We start from the raw sequence: 16,635 nt of genomic DNA on the forward strand, positions 1-16,635 counted from the left end.
GCATCTGTTGTTCTGGCAGGGTCTGGCATCACTTTGAGATGATGTGTCCTGGTCTGTGGGCAACTTACTTCTGATGAGCTTGGAGAGGTTAGGGGGGTTGTTTGCAGTTCAGAAGGGGGGGGGATTCAAGAAAGATTTCCTTTAGGATGAGGTCCCCATCAAATGTGGGTCATAGTTGTTAAAAGACAAATGACAAAAGACAAAAACACCCTATTCACCTATGCGTGAACACTTTCCACAAAGCAATCACCCAATATATGACCTATCAGTCCTCATCCTCAAAGGAAACCTGCACAACAATTTCAAAAGACAAGTCTGGGAGCTTAAATTCATGGTCTTAATAAAGACAGGATTTATGGCTTATTACAACAATGTCTAACCCACTAATCCCCTTTATATCCTATGACTACAGGGGTGCTAATGGGTCACTTCACCTTGAATGGTCCCTTAAAATATGTGCAAATTACTTACGTTAAGCTATCTGTTCAATCCTGTATTTGTCTGTGATGCTCTGGACATGTCTACACAGCAATTAAAACCCTGCGGCTGGCCCGTGCCAGCTGACTCAGGGTTGTGAGGCTTGAGTTAAGGGTCCCAGAGCCTGGGCTGCAGCGCGAGCCCAAATGTCTACACTGCAATTAAAAAGCCCCTTAGCCTGAAACCCACGAGCCCGTGTCATCTGGTATGGGCCAGCTGCTGGTTTCTAACTACAGTGACATACCCTCTGGGTATCTTCCCCAGACTTCAAAAAGAAAAGGAGTATTCCTTTTCTTTTTGCGGATACAGACTAACACGGCTGCTACTCTGAATCCTTTCCCAGACTTGAAGAAGAGCTCTGTGTAGCTCAAAAGCTTTTCTCTCTCACCAACAGAAGTTGGTCTAATAAAGGATATTACCTCACCCACCTTGTCTGTCTAATATCCTGGGACCAACACAGCTACAACAACGCTGCATACAGCAAGGCATTATCTCATTCTCACTGAAAATAAATGAAATGGAAACTATTTGGAAAGAGGGTAGTTCTGTGTTGAATTCTCTGTAGTAGGATATTATTTGTTGGCATCTGTTGTAAGAGGATCTTTTAGTTATGAAGAATAACAAGGAGAAATGAACATTAATCCTACTAAATGTTTTCAAATGAAGCTTATGCAGAAGATTTCAGTGAGTTTTAACAATAAGTGAAGTCTGAAGCACGTTTGTTGTTCCATTATTAAGGTACTTCAAGATAAAAAATGGTCTGATCCTGAGTGCTGAATTTCTTAAATAACCCTCTTTTTAAATTATCTTCTAAGTTAAACTCAATCAATTTATTTTAAAGTTCTCAGAAAATACACCCCCTTACTCAAAGAGCAAATGCTGTAGTTTTGGGGAGGAGATGCTGCATCTTTCATAGATAAAGAAGGGGATCATTTATATGCAAAACTTAACTACAGAACTACAAGTGGTGCTTCCACAGTTAAGTTTACAAAGGGTTAATAAATTAATAGCTGTTTTAGTAAATGATTAATCAATTGTTACAGACTGTTAAAGTTCAACAAGGCAACAGGTTGCTTGCAACCATCTAGAACACTGATGTACTTACAACTACCTGTAATACTATTCATGCCTGTAACATGCTTTTAACATTTATTAATCAACCCTTTACAAAACATTTATAAATGCAACCTCAGTGATGTCTGACTAAGAAACTTCTGACCATCTGCAAGGCAGTGAGGGAAACAACTCCAGGATTCCCCTACATCCTGCGAAATACTGAATTATACATCTCCATTCCCCTAAATCTTTATTAATCAGGCAAAGGGACAGAACAAACATGAGGGAAAAGCCATCCTTGGCATAGACATGCAGAGGGTTGGGAAGCAGTGATACTCCCTAGGCTCCTGCAATACACACATCTGCTGGAGATAACTGGTTGGGGTTGGTGTAGCAGGGAAAGTCTAGCTAGACTCTGCTGCCAGGAACTGGCTGCCTGGACTTTGATCTTGCCTGTTTCCTTCCATCTGAACAGGGCAGCCTGACACTACCATTCTCTCTGTGTTGCCAAAATAACTCTTAGAAGTAATGTGTCCTGCTCACTTTCCTTTCACCCTCCCTACCTCTTTAAGTCGGCGGGAGAAGGAATCCACAGCTCGGAGTGAGGCTGGGAGAGTGGTAGTGGGGAATATATGCCCCCTGTTTCCTCTTGTTTTCTCTTTTTTAAGTAAGATGGGCTATATAACTTACTTGACCCTCCCTTTTTACTGCAGTTGTTTTACAGATCAACAAATACCACACAATACCTATAACCATAAACAACATTATCCAACATATTTCAAGATACATATTTGAACTGTGGGTTTCTTGAACCCTTTAACGTAAGCGCATTTCTCTTGCATTCTGTGTATATCGCAGATACACAAATACATAGCAGCATGGTATGTTGTAGGTGTTTTTGGAATAATCTTACTCTGTATTGCACATTGTTTTCAGTTGTAATGTGACTTGTGTGTTATGGTCTTGACTGTCACAGCAGCTTACAACAATCTATAACACCTTGCAAATGTTAATGAAACTCAAGTCAGACCTCAAACTAATAGGGCAACTTTGGGCTGGTTGAAACAAGAAACCATTCTGGCAAAAATGTTGCCAAATTCTTCCTAGCAAATTTTAAAAAATTGATGAAAAATGATGTTAAAATCTCAAACCTTTTGTGATGAAACTCAAAGCCAGTACAAATCTCAAACCTAGTTCTCTGACAGATTCATAAACCTTTTGGTGTGCCTCTTCTGAGGTTTGAGTGACTAGTCCCCCAGTGGGACTGCCTTTCCCTCGACATGAGATTCCTACCCCTTGAGGTCCTGTGACCATCCATACCTGTTGCCCTCTTCTTCCCTTCTCCTGGTTGTCACTATGCTGCATATCATGGCCACTTGGAACACAGAGAGAGAACTAGATGATTCTGCTCCAGAAGGACAGATTCCTAACAAGCAGTAGCACTTGAACTAAAAGAGAATTTCCTTTAACTGTTAACAGGTTAGCACCCATAACAAACAATAGAGCAGCTGTGATTGCATCCAGTAAAGGAACAATCATTTACATACACACTATCCAGCATATTACAGTATAAATGAACTACCTGAAAATTAAATAGTGGGTGCCATCTCTGTGATGTGGAACCCATAATCTCTTGGGAGAGACAGACTTCAGTACTTCTGACTAAATAGCAAATCAGTAAAGTTTAAATAAAGCATTGAAGGTACCTCAGACTAGCTACAAAAAGTCATCTTCCCTTATTTTGCAATGCTTTGGGGGCTTAATTTAACTACACTAACATTTACCTTTAGAAAGAAGGAACTAGATAACAAGCAGCTATCAGTGTACTCTAGTAATCACTTCATTTTTTAATCATAAGGTTAATTATAAATTAGGCCAATTTCTCAATTTTACAGAGGGACAGATTAAGCTGTACACTGCCCCACTCCAGCACACACTGATTTACTCTGGTAAATCTGGCCCAGAATTTACAAGGCCAAACTTTCAAATTGCTGCCCTGAAAATGTTCATGCATCTGCTTCTATGTACAAGATCCACATTTACATGTGCAGCTGGGCAGCGGAACACCATTATCCCACCTGCGTAGTGGGCAATTGCTCATTTTTCCCACTAAAATGTATGTCCTGCATGTGCAATTTTAGGTGCACTTTTGAAAATCTGTTCCATGATGTGATGTTTTGGCTAGATTCTCAAGTGGTGTAAATTTGTGCAGTTCCATTAAAGTCAATGGAGCTATGTGGATTTATACCAATTGAGAATGTGGCCCATAATATTCTTGGGCCTGAGATTGTGTATTGAGCCAGAGTCACATACATATGCAGACTCCACATGCACCAGTGAGGATCAAACCTGGGACCTTTAGAACCAAAAATAAAAGCCTCTTCTTCCACTTGAACTAAAGAACTCCTTTGGTTTAACAAAATAGCAAGCTGTAATAGTCACTGGCACTGGTCTCTGGAGGGAGACATGATAACATATACTAAGCCAGTATATTCTTTGCACACTCAAAATGCCCACTGACCTCCCATTGGGCATTAAATAGTAAAGAAGGATTAAGTGTACAAGAAATGCAGGACTGGGTTAGGTGCACAGGGTCATACAATAATGATGTTGCTATTGCATGTGTTTGGTTTTAAGAAGAAAAGGATTAAAGCAGACATTTGAAACAAAATTGGGTTTTGTATATGGTACGCTGCATATACCGCACCAGTCACTACAGATCATTTGCTAAAGTTCATAATGTCTTATTCTTCCATGCACAAAACTATAGTTGTGCATTACAAATTAAGTTACTATAGAATGAGCTAAAACAATATAAATCACTTTAAAAGGTTGCTATCCCATGTCTGCTTTCTAATATTTTGTATCTAAAAGTGTACAAAAATACTAATATATCCACAATAGAACAATCCATTGTATGAACACTCTCTCAGCAGCGGTAGCTGAGGAGAAATCTTTGGTAGCACTGATTGCCTATTAAACATATTTGGCATACAAAATACTACCTACATGATCTCACAAAAAAAGATGTAAGGAAAAGCAATGGCGTAGTTCATTCTGTATGTTAGCAGATCAAAATAGCCACCCTGTGTCATGTCGACTTCACACTTCATCGTGATCACTGAGTTTGCGGAAATTCTAAAATTGAAGAAACAGAAAGGTTCGCCTTATTATCATGTATTACCAAATTATCATCCACATTGTGAGTGCACAGCACATGAAACAGTAGGAAAGCAAGTACCTAATTTAAAAATCTACATCAAACACTGCAAAGAGAGATAAATCCAAAGGCTACACAGCTCCTCCTCATTATAAACAAAACAACAGATGAGCCACAAGCCTCTTGGCATGATTAATGAAATTCAGACAGTATGACGTTACCACTGGAAAACAGATATATGTGGAAGAGCCTTGATATTTCGGTATGACAGAGTTTGATGTAGGAGGTAACCATTATCCCAGCCTGTCCACCTCCCTACCAATGCAAGACTATTCTCTCCTGCAGAGGCTCAAGCGTAAAATAGAACACCACAGACACTTTCTATCAGTAGGAGCTCCTTCTACTCCATTTCCAGTGGTGTCTTCCTCATCTCCCCTTCCCCCATACTGCTTCTCTGCCCTTCTCCAATCCCCAGGAGTAATGAGAACAAGGAACATATCAAGACACCTAATTCCAGGAAATTGAATGCTCTCTCTTGAGGTTTGCAATTCCTTCACACAAGTTAAGTATAACGGGCCAACCGAAGCATTTAGCTAGTGGCCTGGGTTGGGGATGTGTGTATGTGGAACTGCAACAATCTGGAGGATCTTGGGGACAGATTGTGCCTCAAGAGGGTTGATCCTTTTCTGAGCCCTTTGAGAATTCCTTGGCTCGTCTGGGTAATTTTTAATTGGCCCTGTTCCTTGCTCAGGAAGATGGGTGGAGGAAGGAAGGTGAAGACTCCTTGACTAAGGCATAAGGGACAAGCTAATCTAATACCTTTCAACATTTCTAACTGCCTAGTATGTGTCCTTCCTGTTGCTCTACACCCCTGTCTCCCTTTCCTCAAGTATTCCATCCTATTTCCTTCCTCCTGCCGTGATGAATACCTGACTGTGATGAATACCACCATGCTGCACTGTGATCTTACATACCTCGGGGTAGCTCCTAGGCATGCAATGTACCATGAAGTACATTTAAATGTGGGAAATATTACAAAATGCAATAGTTGCCATTAAAAAGTCTGAGTTTGCCAACAGTTACCAGTAGCTACCAGTTTTCCCCGACACAAAACAGGAAATAACTCTGTAGTAACTACATAGGATCTATCTGGCAAACACTGTGTTTTTAACAGTAGCTCTAATGGCCACAGTGCAACTGGCTCAAGATAGAGAAGGAAGTGGTTGGTTGGAGCAGATAGCACTAAAGTCTGTGGGATTCTAACAAATAAAGAGTAAGTAGGAGATCAGGAGAAGGGAAGAGCTAGAAGGTGAAGATCTGGGCAAATTTTATCAGTCGCTTTAGGAAGATAAAAGAAAAGGAGGACTTGTGGCACCTTAGAGACTAACCAATTTATTAGAGCATAAGCTTTCGTGAGCTACAGCTCACTTCCTCAGATGCATATCGTGGAGACTGCAGCAGGCTTTATATATACACAGAGAATATGAAACAATACCTATTCCCACCCCACTGTCCTGCTGGTAATAGCTTATCTAAAGTGATTTCCAGCACAAATCCAGGTTTTCTCACCCTCCACCCCCCCACACAAATTCACTCTCCTGCTGGTGATAGCCCATCCAAAGTGACAACTCTTTACACAATGTGCATGACAATCAAGCTGGGCTATTTCCTGCATAAATCCAGGTTCTCACATCCCCCCACCCCCATACACACACAAACTCACTCTCCTGCTGGAAATAGCTCATCCAAACTGACCACTCTTCAAGTTAAAATCCAAGTTAAACCAGAACATCTGGGGGGGGGGGGGGGGGGTAGGAAAAAACAAGAGGAAACAGGCTACCTTGCATAATGACTTAGCCACTCCCAGTCTCTATTTAAGCCTAAATTAATAGTATCCAATTTGCAAATGAATTCCAATTCAGCAGTTTCTCGCTGGAGTCTGGATTTGAAGTTTTTTTGTTTTAAGATAGCGACCTTCATGTCTGTGATCGCGTGACCAGAGAGATTGAAGTGTTCTCCGACTGGTTTATGAATGTTACAATTCTTGACATCTGATTTGTGTCCATTTATTCTTTTACGTAGAGACTGTCCAGTTTGACCAATGTACATGGCAGAGGGGCATTGCTGGCACATGATGGCATATATCACATTGGTGGATGTGCAGGTGAACGAGCCTCTGATAGTGTGGCTGATGTTATTAGGCCCTGTGATGGTGTCCCCTGAATAGATATGTGGGCACAGTTGGCAACGGGCTTTGTTGCAAGGATAAGTTCCTGGGTTAGTGGTTCTGTTGTGTGGTATGTGGTTGTTGGTGAGTATTTGCTTCAGGTTGCGGGGCTGTCTGTAGGCCAGTCCTTGCCTACAGACAGCCCCGCAACCTGAAGCAAATACTCACCAACAACCACATACCACACAACAGAACCACTAACCCAGGAACTTATCCTTGCAACAAAGCCCGTTGCCAACTGTGCCCACATATCTATTCAGGGGACACCATCACAGGGCCTAATAACATCAGCCACACTATCAGAGGCTCGTTCACCTGCACATCCACCAATGTGATATATGCCATCATGTGCCAGCAATGCCCCTCTGCCATGTACATTGGTCAAACTGGACAGTCTCTACGTAAAAGAATAAATGGACACAAATCAGATGTCAAGAATTGTAACATTCATAAACCAGTCGGAGAACACTTCAATCTCTCTGGTCACGCGATCACAGACATGAAGGTCGCTATCTTAAAACAAAAAAACTTCAAATCCAGACTCCAGCGAGAAACTGCTGAATTGGAATTCATTTGCAAATTGGATACTATTAATTTAGGCTTAAATAGAGACTGGGAGTGGCTAAGTCATTATGCAAGGTAGCCTGTTTCCTCTTGTTTTTTCCTACCCCCCCCCCCAGATGTTCTGGTTTAACTTGGATTTTAACTTGAAGAGTGGTCAGTTTGGATGAGCTATTTCCAGCAGGAGAGTGAGTTTGTGTGTGTATGGGGGTGGGGGGATGTGAGAACCTGGATTTATGCAGGAAATAGCCCAGCTTGATTGTCATGCACATTGTGTAAAGAGTTGTCACTTTGGATGGGCTATCACCAGCAGGAGAGTGAATTTGTGTGGGGGGGTGGAGGGTGAGAAAACCTGGATTTGTGCTGGAAATCACTTTAGATAAGCTATTACCAGCAGGACAGTGGGGTGGGAATAGGTATTGTTTCATATTCTCTGTGTATATATAAAGCCTGCTGCAGTCTCCACGATATGCATCTGAGGAAGTGAGCTGTAGCTCACGAAAGCTTATGCTCTAATAAATTGGTTAGTCTCTAAGGTGCCACAAGTCCTCCTTTTCTTTTTGCGAATACAGACTAACACGGCTGCTACTCTGAAACCTGTCTTTAGGAAGATAATCCCTATTATAGGGAGGAGAAATGAGTGGTCAGCAGCAGCCCAGATATAGTGGTGGAGGTAGATAACAAAAATCAATTCCTGGTTCAGACTGGGAACTTGGTCCAGGATCCATCTTTTGGGGGGCCCATACAAGCTTTTTAAGGCACCTCTGAAATGTTTGCATTTTGCAGCATCACCAGAGGAAGGTGGCACTGGACATCAGGATTCTATTCACAGGTTGCCACCAACTGCCTCTGTGGCTTTGAACAAGTCAATTGGGATTATGTTTTCCAACGTACATTACTTTGCATTTTTCAACAGTGAATTTCATCTGCCATTTTGTTGCCCAATCATCCCTTTGTAACTCTTAGCCAGCTTTGGACATAACCATCTTCAGTAATTTTATATCATCTGCAAACTCTGCCACCTCACTGTTTACCGCTTTTTTCAGATCATTTATGAATATGTTGAACAACACTGGTCCAATACAGATCCTTGGTGGACCCAACTGTGAAAACGGACCTTTTATTCATACCCTTTGTTTCCTATCTTTTAACCAGTCCTGATCCATGAGAGGACCTTCCCTCTTATCCCATGACAGCTTACTCTGCTTAAGAACCGTTGCTCAGGGACCTTGTCAAAGGCTCTGACTGCCAAAAGCAGTTTATATTATGAGCACAGAGCAGCTTTTATAGTTCTTTTAACAAGGAATACAAGAACCAGTTTTTACCGAATAAAAACTGGTTCAGACTTCAACCCTTGTTTCCTGAACCAAGCCTCCCTCTGCGCACATATAGCTCTCTCTGCTGTCTTTCAAGCATAGTCTGTTCTCTCATCTGCGGACTCTCACCAAAATGCCTTTCTTCCCTAAGGTTCCCCCTTTCATCCTTTCCTGCGCCCTTTTAAATTCAAGCTGAGGAACTCAGTAGCACCTGTGTAATTCTGTTTTGGTGTAACCTAGACAGTATTACACACCAAAGCATAGCCCCAAAAGTTGCCAAGATCCATAAGTCATCACCAAAGCAAGGGGAGGGACTAGTGCGAGGAGAGAATCATTAATAATGGAAGTGAGTTGTTTGGTAGGAGAGGGTGGGTAGAAAGGTAGGTTTGTGTCCAAAGGACTCACTGGATGTATGGGACTTCTACACTGCGATAAAATTTTATAAGCACCCAAACCAAGCCTTTGAACCTTTTGGATGTCACCTATCTCTGCTTTAAAACTCACCCTGTTTACATGAATGGCACCAATTGCAGAAGAAATGGATTCAAAGAAGATAGGATTTTCAGATCCTAGATTTCCACTGTACTGCATTGCTTTTACCAAGGAAGCTGTAAGAAGACACATACATGAACATTAAAAAGGTAATGTAAGAATTTAAACTACTGTTAAAAATTTGTCTGTGGCCTGATACTTGCCGTTACAATGTGCTAGTAACACGTCGATACTTCTGTTTTTAAAATCCATGCAAATCTAAAGGAGTGACAACAATAAAGATTTTACAAAATTGTTTGAAGCATCGACTGTGAATAAAATACTCAAAATAATTTAGATATTCAAAACAAAACAAGGAACATGCTGTAATGGATTCAAGTTTTATCAAAAACTGACACCAGAGGGAGCCATTCTATAATATTAACAGTACAAAGCTATTGGAACAGTAATTTCCCCAGTATGGCATGACACTGTTCAATACAACAGAAGAACAACCCTTCATTCCCTTTTAGGATTAATCCAGCTATTCATTTATATGTTCAGCAGCTTTATTTTCATTTGGAAATTTCCATGAAATTGGATCTTTTCTACAGCCACCCATATCCATTCTACATTACAATTGGGCAGCTCAGAAGCTACAACCAGAACTTGACGGATCAAGGATTGGCAGGTCAGACTGAAGAGCAAAAGTTATTTAGGGCCAGCTTGTGCCATCCTAATTTAGTCATTGCCCAGTAAACATCTTCTGCTAAATTCAATCCCAACAGCACCAACAGGAATTAACTTTTGGAAAGTAATTTCTGAACTACAGTATATAGCTGAATGATCACTATTATCATTAGATTTATTTTTTGTACTGTAGTAGCACAAAGGGGCCCCATTCCTGGGCCAGAACTCCACCATTCTGAGCACTGTACTAACACAGATGTGAACAAAATGTGGTGATCACTAAAACCTAACTCCAATGGATTAGCTAGAAAGCAATATTTTCACATAAATAAAAACCAAAAGCCTAAGGGCCAAGTTTAGGCTTCTTGTAAGTATATGCCACTCCACTGAAGTCAATGCAACTCCACCAGGTCTGATATTGGCCCTAAATCTGTTTTAGATGAAAAAAGGAAGGGGTTTGGGGGGAGTGATTGCAGAAGGTCTGGTCCCAAACAATTAAACATTAATTTTCAATGTAAACACATTTCAGTTTAAAGACGAAATCTACAATCACCTCTCTCACACAAGGTATCCTATTGGATCTACTTGCATGAGTGAGGAGAACATGGCTTTGGCTCCAGTTTTGTATATATAAAATGTATATAAATACCTGAAGAAGCACAGAGATTCCGGTATAGTCAAAGAAAGTCAGTCCACTGCAGTCTAATATTAAAGCACATCTCTCGTTGGGGCATGGCTGTAATGACAGCTCACCTATAGATTTGACAGAAATATTGTTAAGTGTGAAATGCCTACTGGAATCTCCATAGGAATATGAACATTTTTCTGAAAATAAATGAAAAATACCATGTTACAAAACTTTCTGTTGTATAGTGAGAAGCATGGGAATGGCTCAGTTCAGGTGCACAGCAGAAAAATTGGTGTGAAGCAGTATCAGTGGGATAATGGGATGAAATTAAGAAAGGGGGAAATTAGCCTGGATATCAGGGAATGTCTTGCCAGTCAGAAATATTAGACAGTAGAATAGTCTCCCTAGGGAAATGGGGGAAGCCTCTTTGGTCATGAATTTCAAAACTAGCCTGGTCAATATTCTAGCAGATGTAGGGAATGAGCCTATAGTGGCAAGGAGATGGACTGGATCATTTAATAGTTCTTGTCCACTGTAATAAGAATAATTAGCATTTATATAGCACTGTACATATTCAAAGCAGCAAATAAACATTAATCAGTCTGTGATTAAGGCCCCAGTCCAGCAAAGCCTTTTAACGAATGCCTGAGTTTAAGCCTATTAAGTATGGATACACAGGGATAAAAAAGGCATGGCTGGCCCAACTGACTCGGGCTCATGGGGCTCAGGCTGTGGGGCTAAAAATTGCTGTGTAGACATTTGAGCTTGGACTAGAACCTGAGCTCTGGGCCTTCCAGCCTTGCAGGGCTTCAGAGCCCAAGAACCATGAGCCTGAGTCAGCTGACCTGGGCCAGCCATGGCTCTTCTGCAGGGCTTTTAGCCCTGTGTAGACATACCCTTAGGATCCCATTGGAATCAAATGGATGACACACATATTTAGACCTAAGGACATATTTAACTGCTTTGTTGGATTGGACTAAGTATTTTAGGGCTTTCGTAATGGACGAAAGTAGGAAACAAAATATATTTATTGATGCCATACTGTGAATAAATGTTAACTTTAAAGATAATTACCACAACATACAAAGCACTCCAGAAAAGATGGGAGCTTGAATATAAAGAGGGGTTAAGTTAAATAATTGTGACAGAATAGATAAAGAGATTTAAAATTCTTGAAGGGATTAAGAGTTCCAGAATGGTGTGGAATTATATTGGCACTAATTCCATCCTGTGAGTAGTCTAAGACACACAGGTAATCAAAGCCAAGAATGCCTTATTGCTATGGCAGCATCCTCTACAGCTGCTTACGCCAGAGCTGAATTTAGCTCAGGGTGTGTAGTGTGGAACAAAGTTAATGTTTATTTTTTATTGATTAAACCAATCCCATGCCAGATATAAACGTATGTTGATATAGCACTACACTGGTACTTAGGCTCCGTGCCTACACAAGAGAGTGAAGGAGGAAGAATAAGTAAGAATTCCTCAGCCTTCCACCCTGGTATGGGCCACCCAGATTTTGGGTCTGGGCATACAGCACATACTTAGTCCCTTTCAGAATAAGTGAGGAGGCCATGGGTGGGGAGGGGTAAGGCTTGATCCTTGGTTTCATTTTCTTCCCTTGTTCACTAGCTAGCACAACTAAGTAGGCACAGTGATGTCTCAATTTGCTGTTGGTATAGGCCAATGGTAATTTACTATTCCCCTAGAGCAAAAAGGGATCAGGGGAAGAACTGAGACAGTGACAATTGTCTTCCTTCCAGGGCTACTCTTGGAGTGATGCTCAGAGTCTAAAATCAAAATGTAGTCCATAGGTTACTGGTATAACCACAAACATCCACAACTATATTCCAGACATATCTCTCTTTTGAAGAACTTCAGGACTATTTGCTGGTGTTTATTCTCATGCTGCTAGAAACTCTACTACTATGTTGGTTTCTAGAAGTGGAAGTCCATCTTTTCTTCTCTTTCTCATTTAAATGAACCCAAATGAAATTCACTGCTCTGCAGAGATTGAGCACCACTTAAATCCTCACAATAGGGCTTAAGTGTGATCTAAGTAGTACAGGTCTTATGCTAGCTTTCAGCATGGACACAAATTTTACACACCGTGTAGAATCAGTTCATCCAAATGAAATCTGCACTCCATACTGGTTGACATTTCTGAGCTTTTAGGGAAATGCTGGTACGGTACTTTATAGTCTTTACTAGAAGTTCTTACAAGTTGCTGTGCTTTACAGCTATAGCCATGCACTCAGTTGCCCCAAATAAAACAATCTAATGCAATATAAACATCATAAACATAGTTAATAAAGGTTAATAATTAATAACAGTCAGATAATAACCCAAATTCAAGTTTTCCTCCACAGCCTGAAATGCTAACAAGCTTTCTCAATAGACGTAATAGCTGAACTCCTTCCATGCTTGAGATCATCCATATAAAGAAGAGCCTGCAATTTTGCTTAGCCTGTATGAATGTATGCACTATGTTCTGACATTTTATGAGGCGTAGTATGAGAGGGGTTTATGCATTTAAGTCTTAAATAAAAACAAACCTTTAGTTTGGTCCATATGCTGAGGTAAGGTACCACTGTTAATTTCAATCTCCATTTTCTTTGCTTTTACTGTAAATGGCTTTAAAAGCCATAAAGTTAACATGGTTTTAATCCTTTTGTACTTTTCAGTCTTGTACTAACTAAGGCTCCAATCCTGCAGTGAACTCTGAATAGGCACAGGGGGCCCACCTGATGCAGATGTTGTTGCATGATCAGGGCATGCAACTGTGTTATTTCCTCATTTTACCAGCAAACACTGTACATTTGATTTTTGTGTTGAGAGAATAGGCTTCCTGCATACCCGAGCAATATTTTTATACTCATCCCTGGTCATTTGTCCAGGAAGAGCGGTGGGGAACCAGCTGAGCAGCGGCAAACAGCAGAGCAGCTAACAGCAGGAGTTTGCCTGGGATCTGTGTTGGTGAGTATCTGAGTGTGTGTTTGTTGTGAGGATCTGAGTGTTTGTTGTGAGGACAGTTTGACCGTGTGTTTGTTTGGTTGGTTGAAAAGGACGGGAATTGGGAGTGCTTTGTTCCAGGTGAGCCTGACCGTATAAAAAGCTAGTCAGCAGCGAACCAGCTGAGCGGCAGGGAACCAGCAGAGCAGCTAACAGCAGGAGTTTGCCTGGGGAGAGCCCACTGAGGCTTACATCTTGCCAGCTTCTCTGAGTAGTTACTGCATCTCCTAAGGAAGCTCGTAGAAGGAAGGTAATATGGATGGGGGGTGTTCAGCTGTTGTGACCTGCACTGGATGTGCTATGATTGTCTTTCTTCCACAGGACAGAAGTGACTTTGTCTGTACAAAGTACAAACTGGTCTCCATATTGGAAGAGAAGGTTCAAGGTCTGGAGCAACAGGTATCGACCCTGCGTTGCATAAGAGAAACTGAAGATTTCCTGGACAGACGTCAGGATATGCTTCTGCGGGCACAAGGTTCTGAAGATTCAGAGCAGGCTGCACAGTGGGGACAGGAGGTCGGTGAAGAAATTTGGCATCATGTGACCTCCAGAAGAAGAAAGGGGAACGTCCATGTACCAGCAACGCAGATGCAGATAAGTAACCATTTTCATGTTCTCTCCATAGATACCAATGCGGAGAGTGGACCAGATGATACGTCTGAGGGAAGGGAGCAGAAGGAGACTCCGCCAGTTGGAAGGCATGAGATGCACTGTCCTAGGGTTGGGGATTCCACGACCACCGCTCCCAAGAGAAGGAGGCGGGTGGTGGTGGTCGGGGACTCTCTCCTCAGGGGGACAGAGTCATCTATCTGCCACCCCAACCAGGAAAACTGAGAAGTCTGCTGCTTGCCAGGAGCGAAGATTCACGATGTGACGGAGAGACTGCTGAGACTCATCAAGCCCTCGGATCGCTACCCCTTCCTGCTTCTCCACGTGGGCACCAGTGATACTGCCAAGAATGACCTTGAGCGGATCACTGCAGACTACGTCGCTCTGGGAAGAAGGATAAAGGAGTTGGAGGCCCAATGATGTTCTCGTCCATCCTCCCTGTGGAAGGAAAGGGCCTGGGTAGAGAACATCGAATCGTGGAAGTCAACGAATGGCTATGCAGGTGGTGTTGGAGAGAAGGCTTTTGATTCTTTGACCATGGGATGTTGTTCCAAGAAGGAGGAGTGCTAGGCAGAGACGGGCTCCACCTAACGAAGAGAGGGAAGAGCATCTTCGCAAGCAGGCTGGCTAACCTAGCGAGGAGGGCTTTAAACTAGGTTCACCGGGGGAAGGAGACCAAAGCCCTGAGGTAAGTGGGGAAGTGGGATACCGGGAGGAAGCACGAGCAGGAGAGCGTGAAAGGGGAGGGCTCCTGCCTCATATTGAGAAAGAGGGGCGATCAGCAGGTTATCTCAAGTGCCTATACACAAATGCAAAAAGCCTGGGAAACAAGCAGGGAGAACTGGAAGTCCTGGCAAAGTCAAGGAATTATGATGTGACTGCAATAACAGAGACTTGGTGGGATAACTCACATGGCTGGAGTACTGTCATGGACGGATATAAGCTGTTCAGGAAGGACAGGCAGGGCAGAAAAAGTGGGGGAGTTGCACTGTATGTAAGAGAGCCGTATGACTGCTCAGAGCTCCAGTATGGAACTTCAGAAAAACCTGAAAGTCTCTGGATTAAGTTTAGAAGTGTGAGCAACAAGGGTGATGTCGTGGTGGGAGTCTGCTATAGACCACCAGACCAGGGGGATGAGGTGGATGAGGCTTTCTTCCGGCAACTTGCAGAAGCTACTAGATCACACGCCCTGGTTCTCATGGGAGACTTCAATCACCCTGATATCTGCTGGGAGAGCAATACAGCAGTGCACAGACAATCCAGGAAGTTTTTGGAAAGTGTAGGAGACAATTTTCTGGTGCAAGTGCTGGAGGAACCAACTAGGGGCAGAGCTCTTCTTGACCTGCTGCTCACAAACCAGGAAGAATTAGTAGGGGAAGCAAAAGTGGATGGGAACCTGGGAGGCAGTGACCATGAGATGGTCAAGTTCAGTATCCTGACACAAGGAGGAAAGGAAAGCAGCAGAATACGGACTCTGGACTTCAGAAAAGCAGACTTTGACTCCCTCAGGAAACTGATGGGCAAGATCCCCTGGGAGAACAACATGAGGGGGAAACGAGTCCAGGAGAGCTGGATTTATTTTAAAGAATCCTTATTGAGGTTACAGGGACAAATCATCCAGATGTGTAGAAAGAATAGTAAATATGGCAGGTGACCAGCTTGGCTTAACAGTGAAATCCTTGCTGATCTTAAACACAAAAAAGCAGCTTACAAGAAGTGGAAGATTGGACAAATGAGCAGGGATGAGTATAAAAATATTGCTCGGGCATGCAGGAGTGAAATCCAGAAGGCCAAATCGCATCTGGAGTTGCAGCTAGCAAGAGATGTTAAGAGTAACAAGAAGGGTTTCTTCAGGTATGTTGGCAACAAGAAGAAAGTCAAGGAAAGTGTGGACCCCTTACTGAATGAGGGAGGCAACCTAGTGACAGAGGATGTGGAAAAAGCTAATGTACTCAATACTTTTTTTGCCTCTGTCTTCATGAACAAGGTCAGCTCCCAGACTACTGCACTGGGGAGGAGGTGACCAGCCCTCTGTGGAGAAAGAAGTGGTTCGGGACTATTTAGAAAAGCTGGACATGCACAAGTCCATGGGGCCGGATGTGTTGCATCCGAGAGTGCTAAAGGAGTTGGCGGATGTGATTGCGGAGCCATTGTCCATTATCTTTGAAAACTCATGGTGATCCGGGGAAGTCCCGGACGACTGGAAAAAGGCTAATGTAGTGCCCATCTTTAAAAAAGGGAAGGAGGATCCTGGGAACTACAGGCCAGTCAGCCTCACCTCAGTCCCCGGAAAAATCATGGAGCAGTACCTCAAGGAATCAATTCTGAAGCACTTGGAGGAGAGGAAAGTGATCAGGAACAGTCAGCATGGATTCACCAAGGGCAAGTCATGCCTGACTAATCTAATTGCCTTCTATGATGAGATAACTGG

At 42.5% G+C, this 16,635-nt stretch overlaps 1 protein-coding gene across 1 annotated transcript in view; it reads right to left on the reverse strand.

The window, feature by feature from the left end:
- Positions 1 to 4,414: 4,414 nt before the first annotated feature.
- Positions 4,415 to 16,635, reverse strand: part of SLC26A7 (solute carrier family 26 member 7) — a 126,952-nt gene continuing 114,731 nt past the window's right edge. Inside the window, exons 15-18 of the mRNA XM_084618350.1 lie at positions 10,608 to 10,711; positions 9,493 to 9,547; positions 9,302 to 9,405; positions 4,415 to 4,671 (exon numbers count right to left, since the gene is read on the reverse strand). Of these exons, the coding sequence (XP_084474476.1) occupies positions 4,636 to 4,671; positions 9,302 to 9,405; positions 9,493 to 9,547; positions 10,608 to 10,711 (299 nt within the window). The 3' untranslated portion in view covers positions 4,415 to 4,635. The remainder of the gene's footprint in view (positions 4,672 to 9,301; positions 9,406 to 9,492; positions 9,548 to 10,607; positions 10,712 to 16,635) is intronic.

This window comes from Lepidochelys olivacea, assembly GCF_965140295.1.
Source record: "Lepidochelys olivacea isolate rLepOli2 genome assembly, chromosome: 2".
Classification (NCBI taxonomy): Eukaryota; Metazoa; Chordata; order Testudines; family Cheloniidae; genus Lepidochelys; species Lepidochelys olivacea.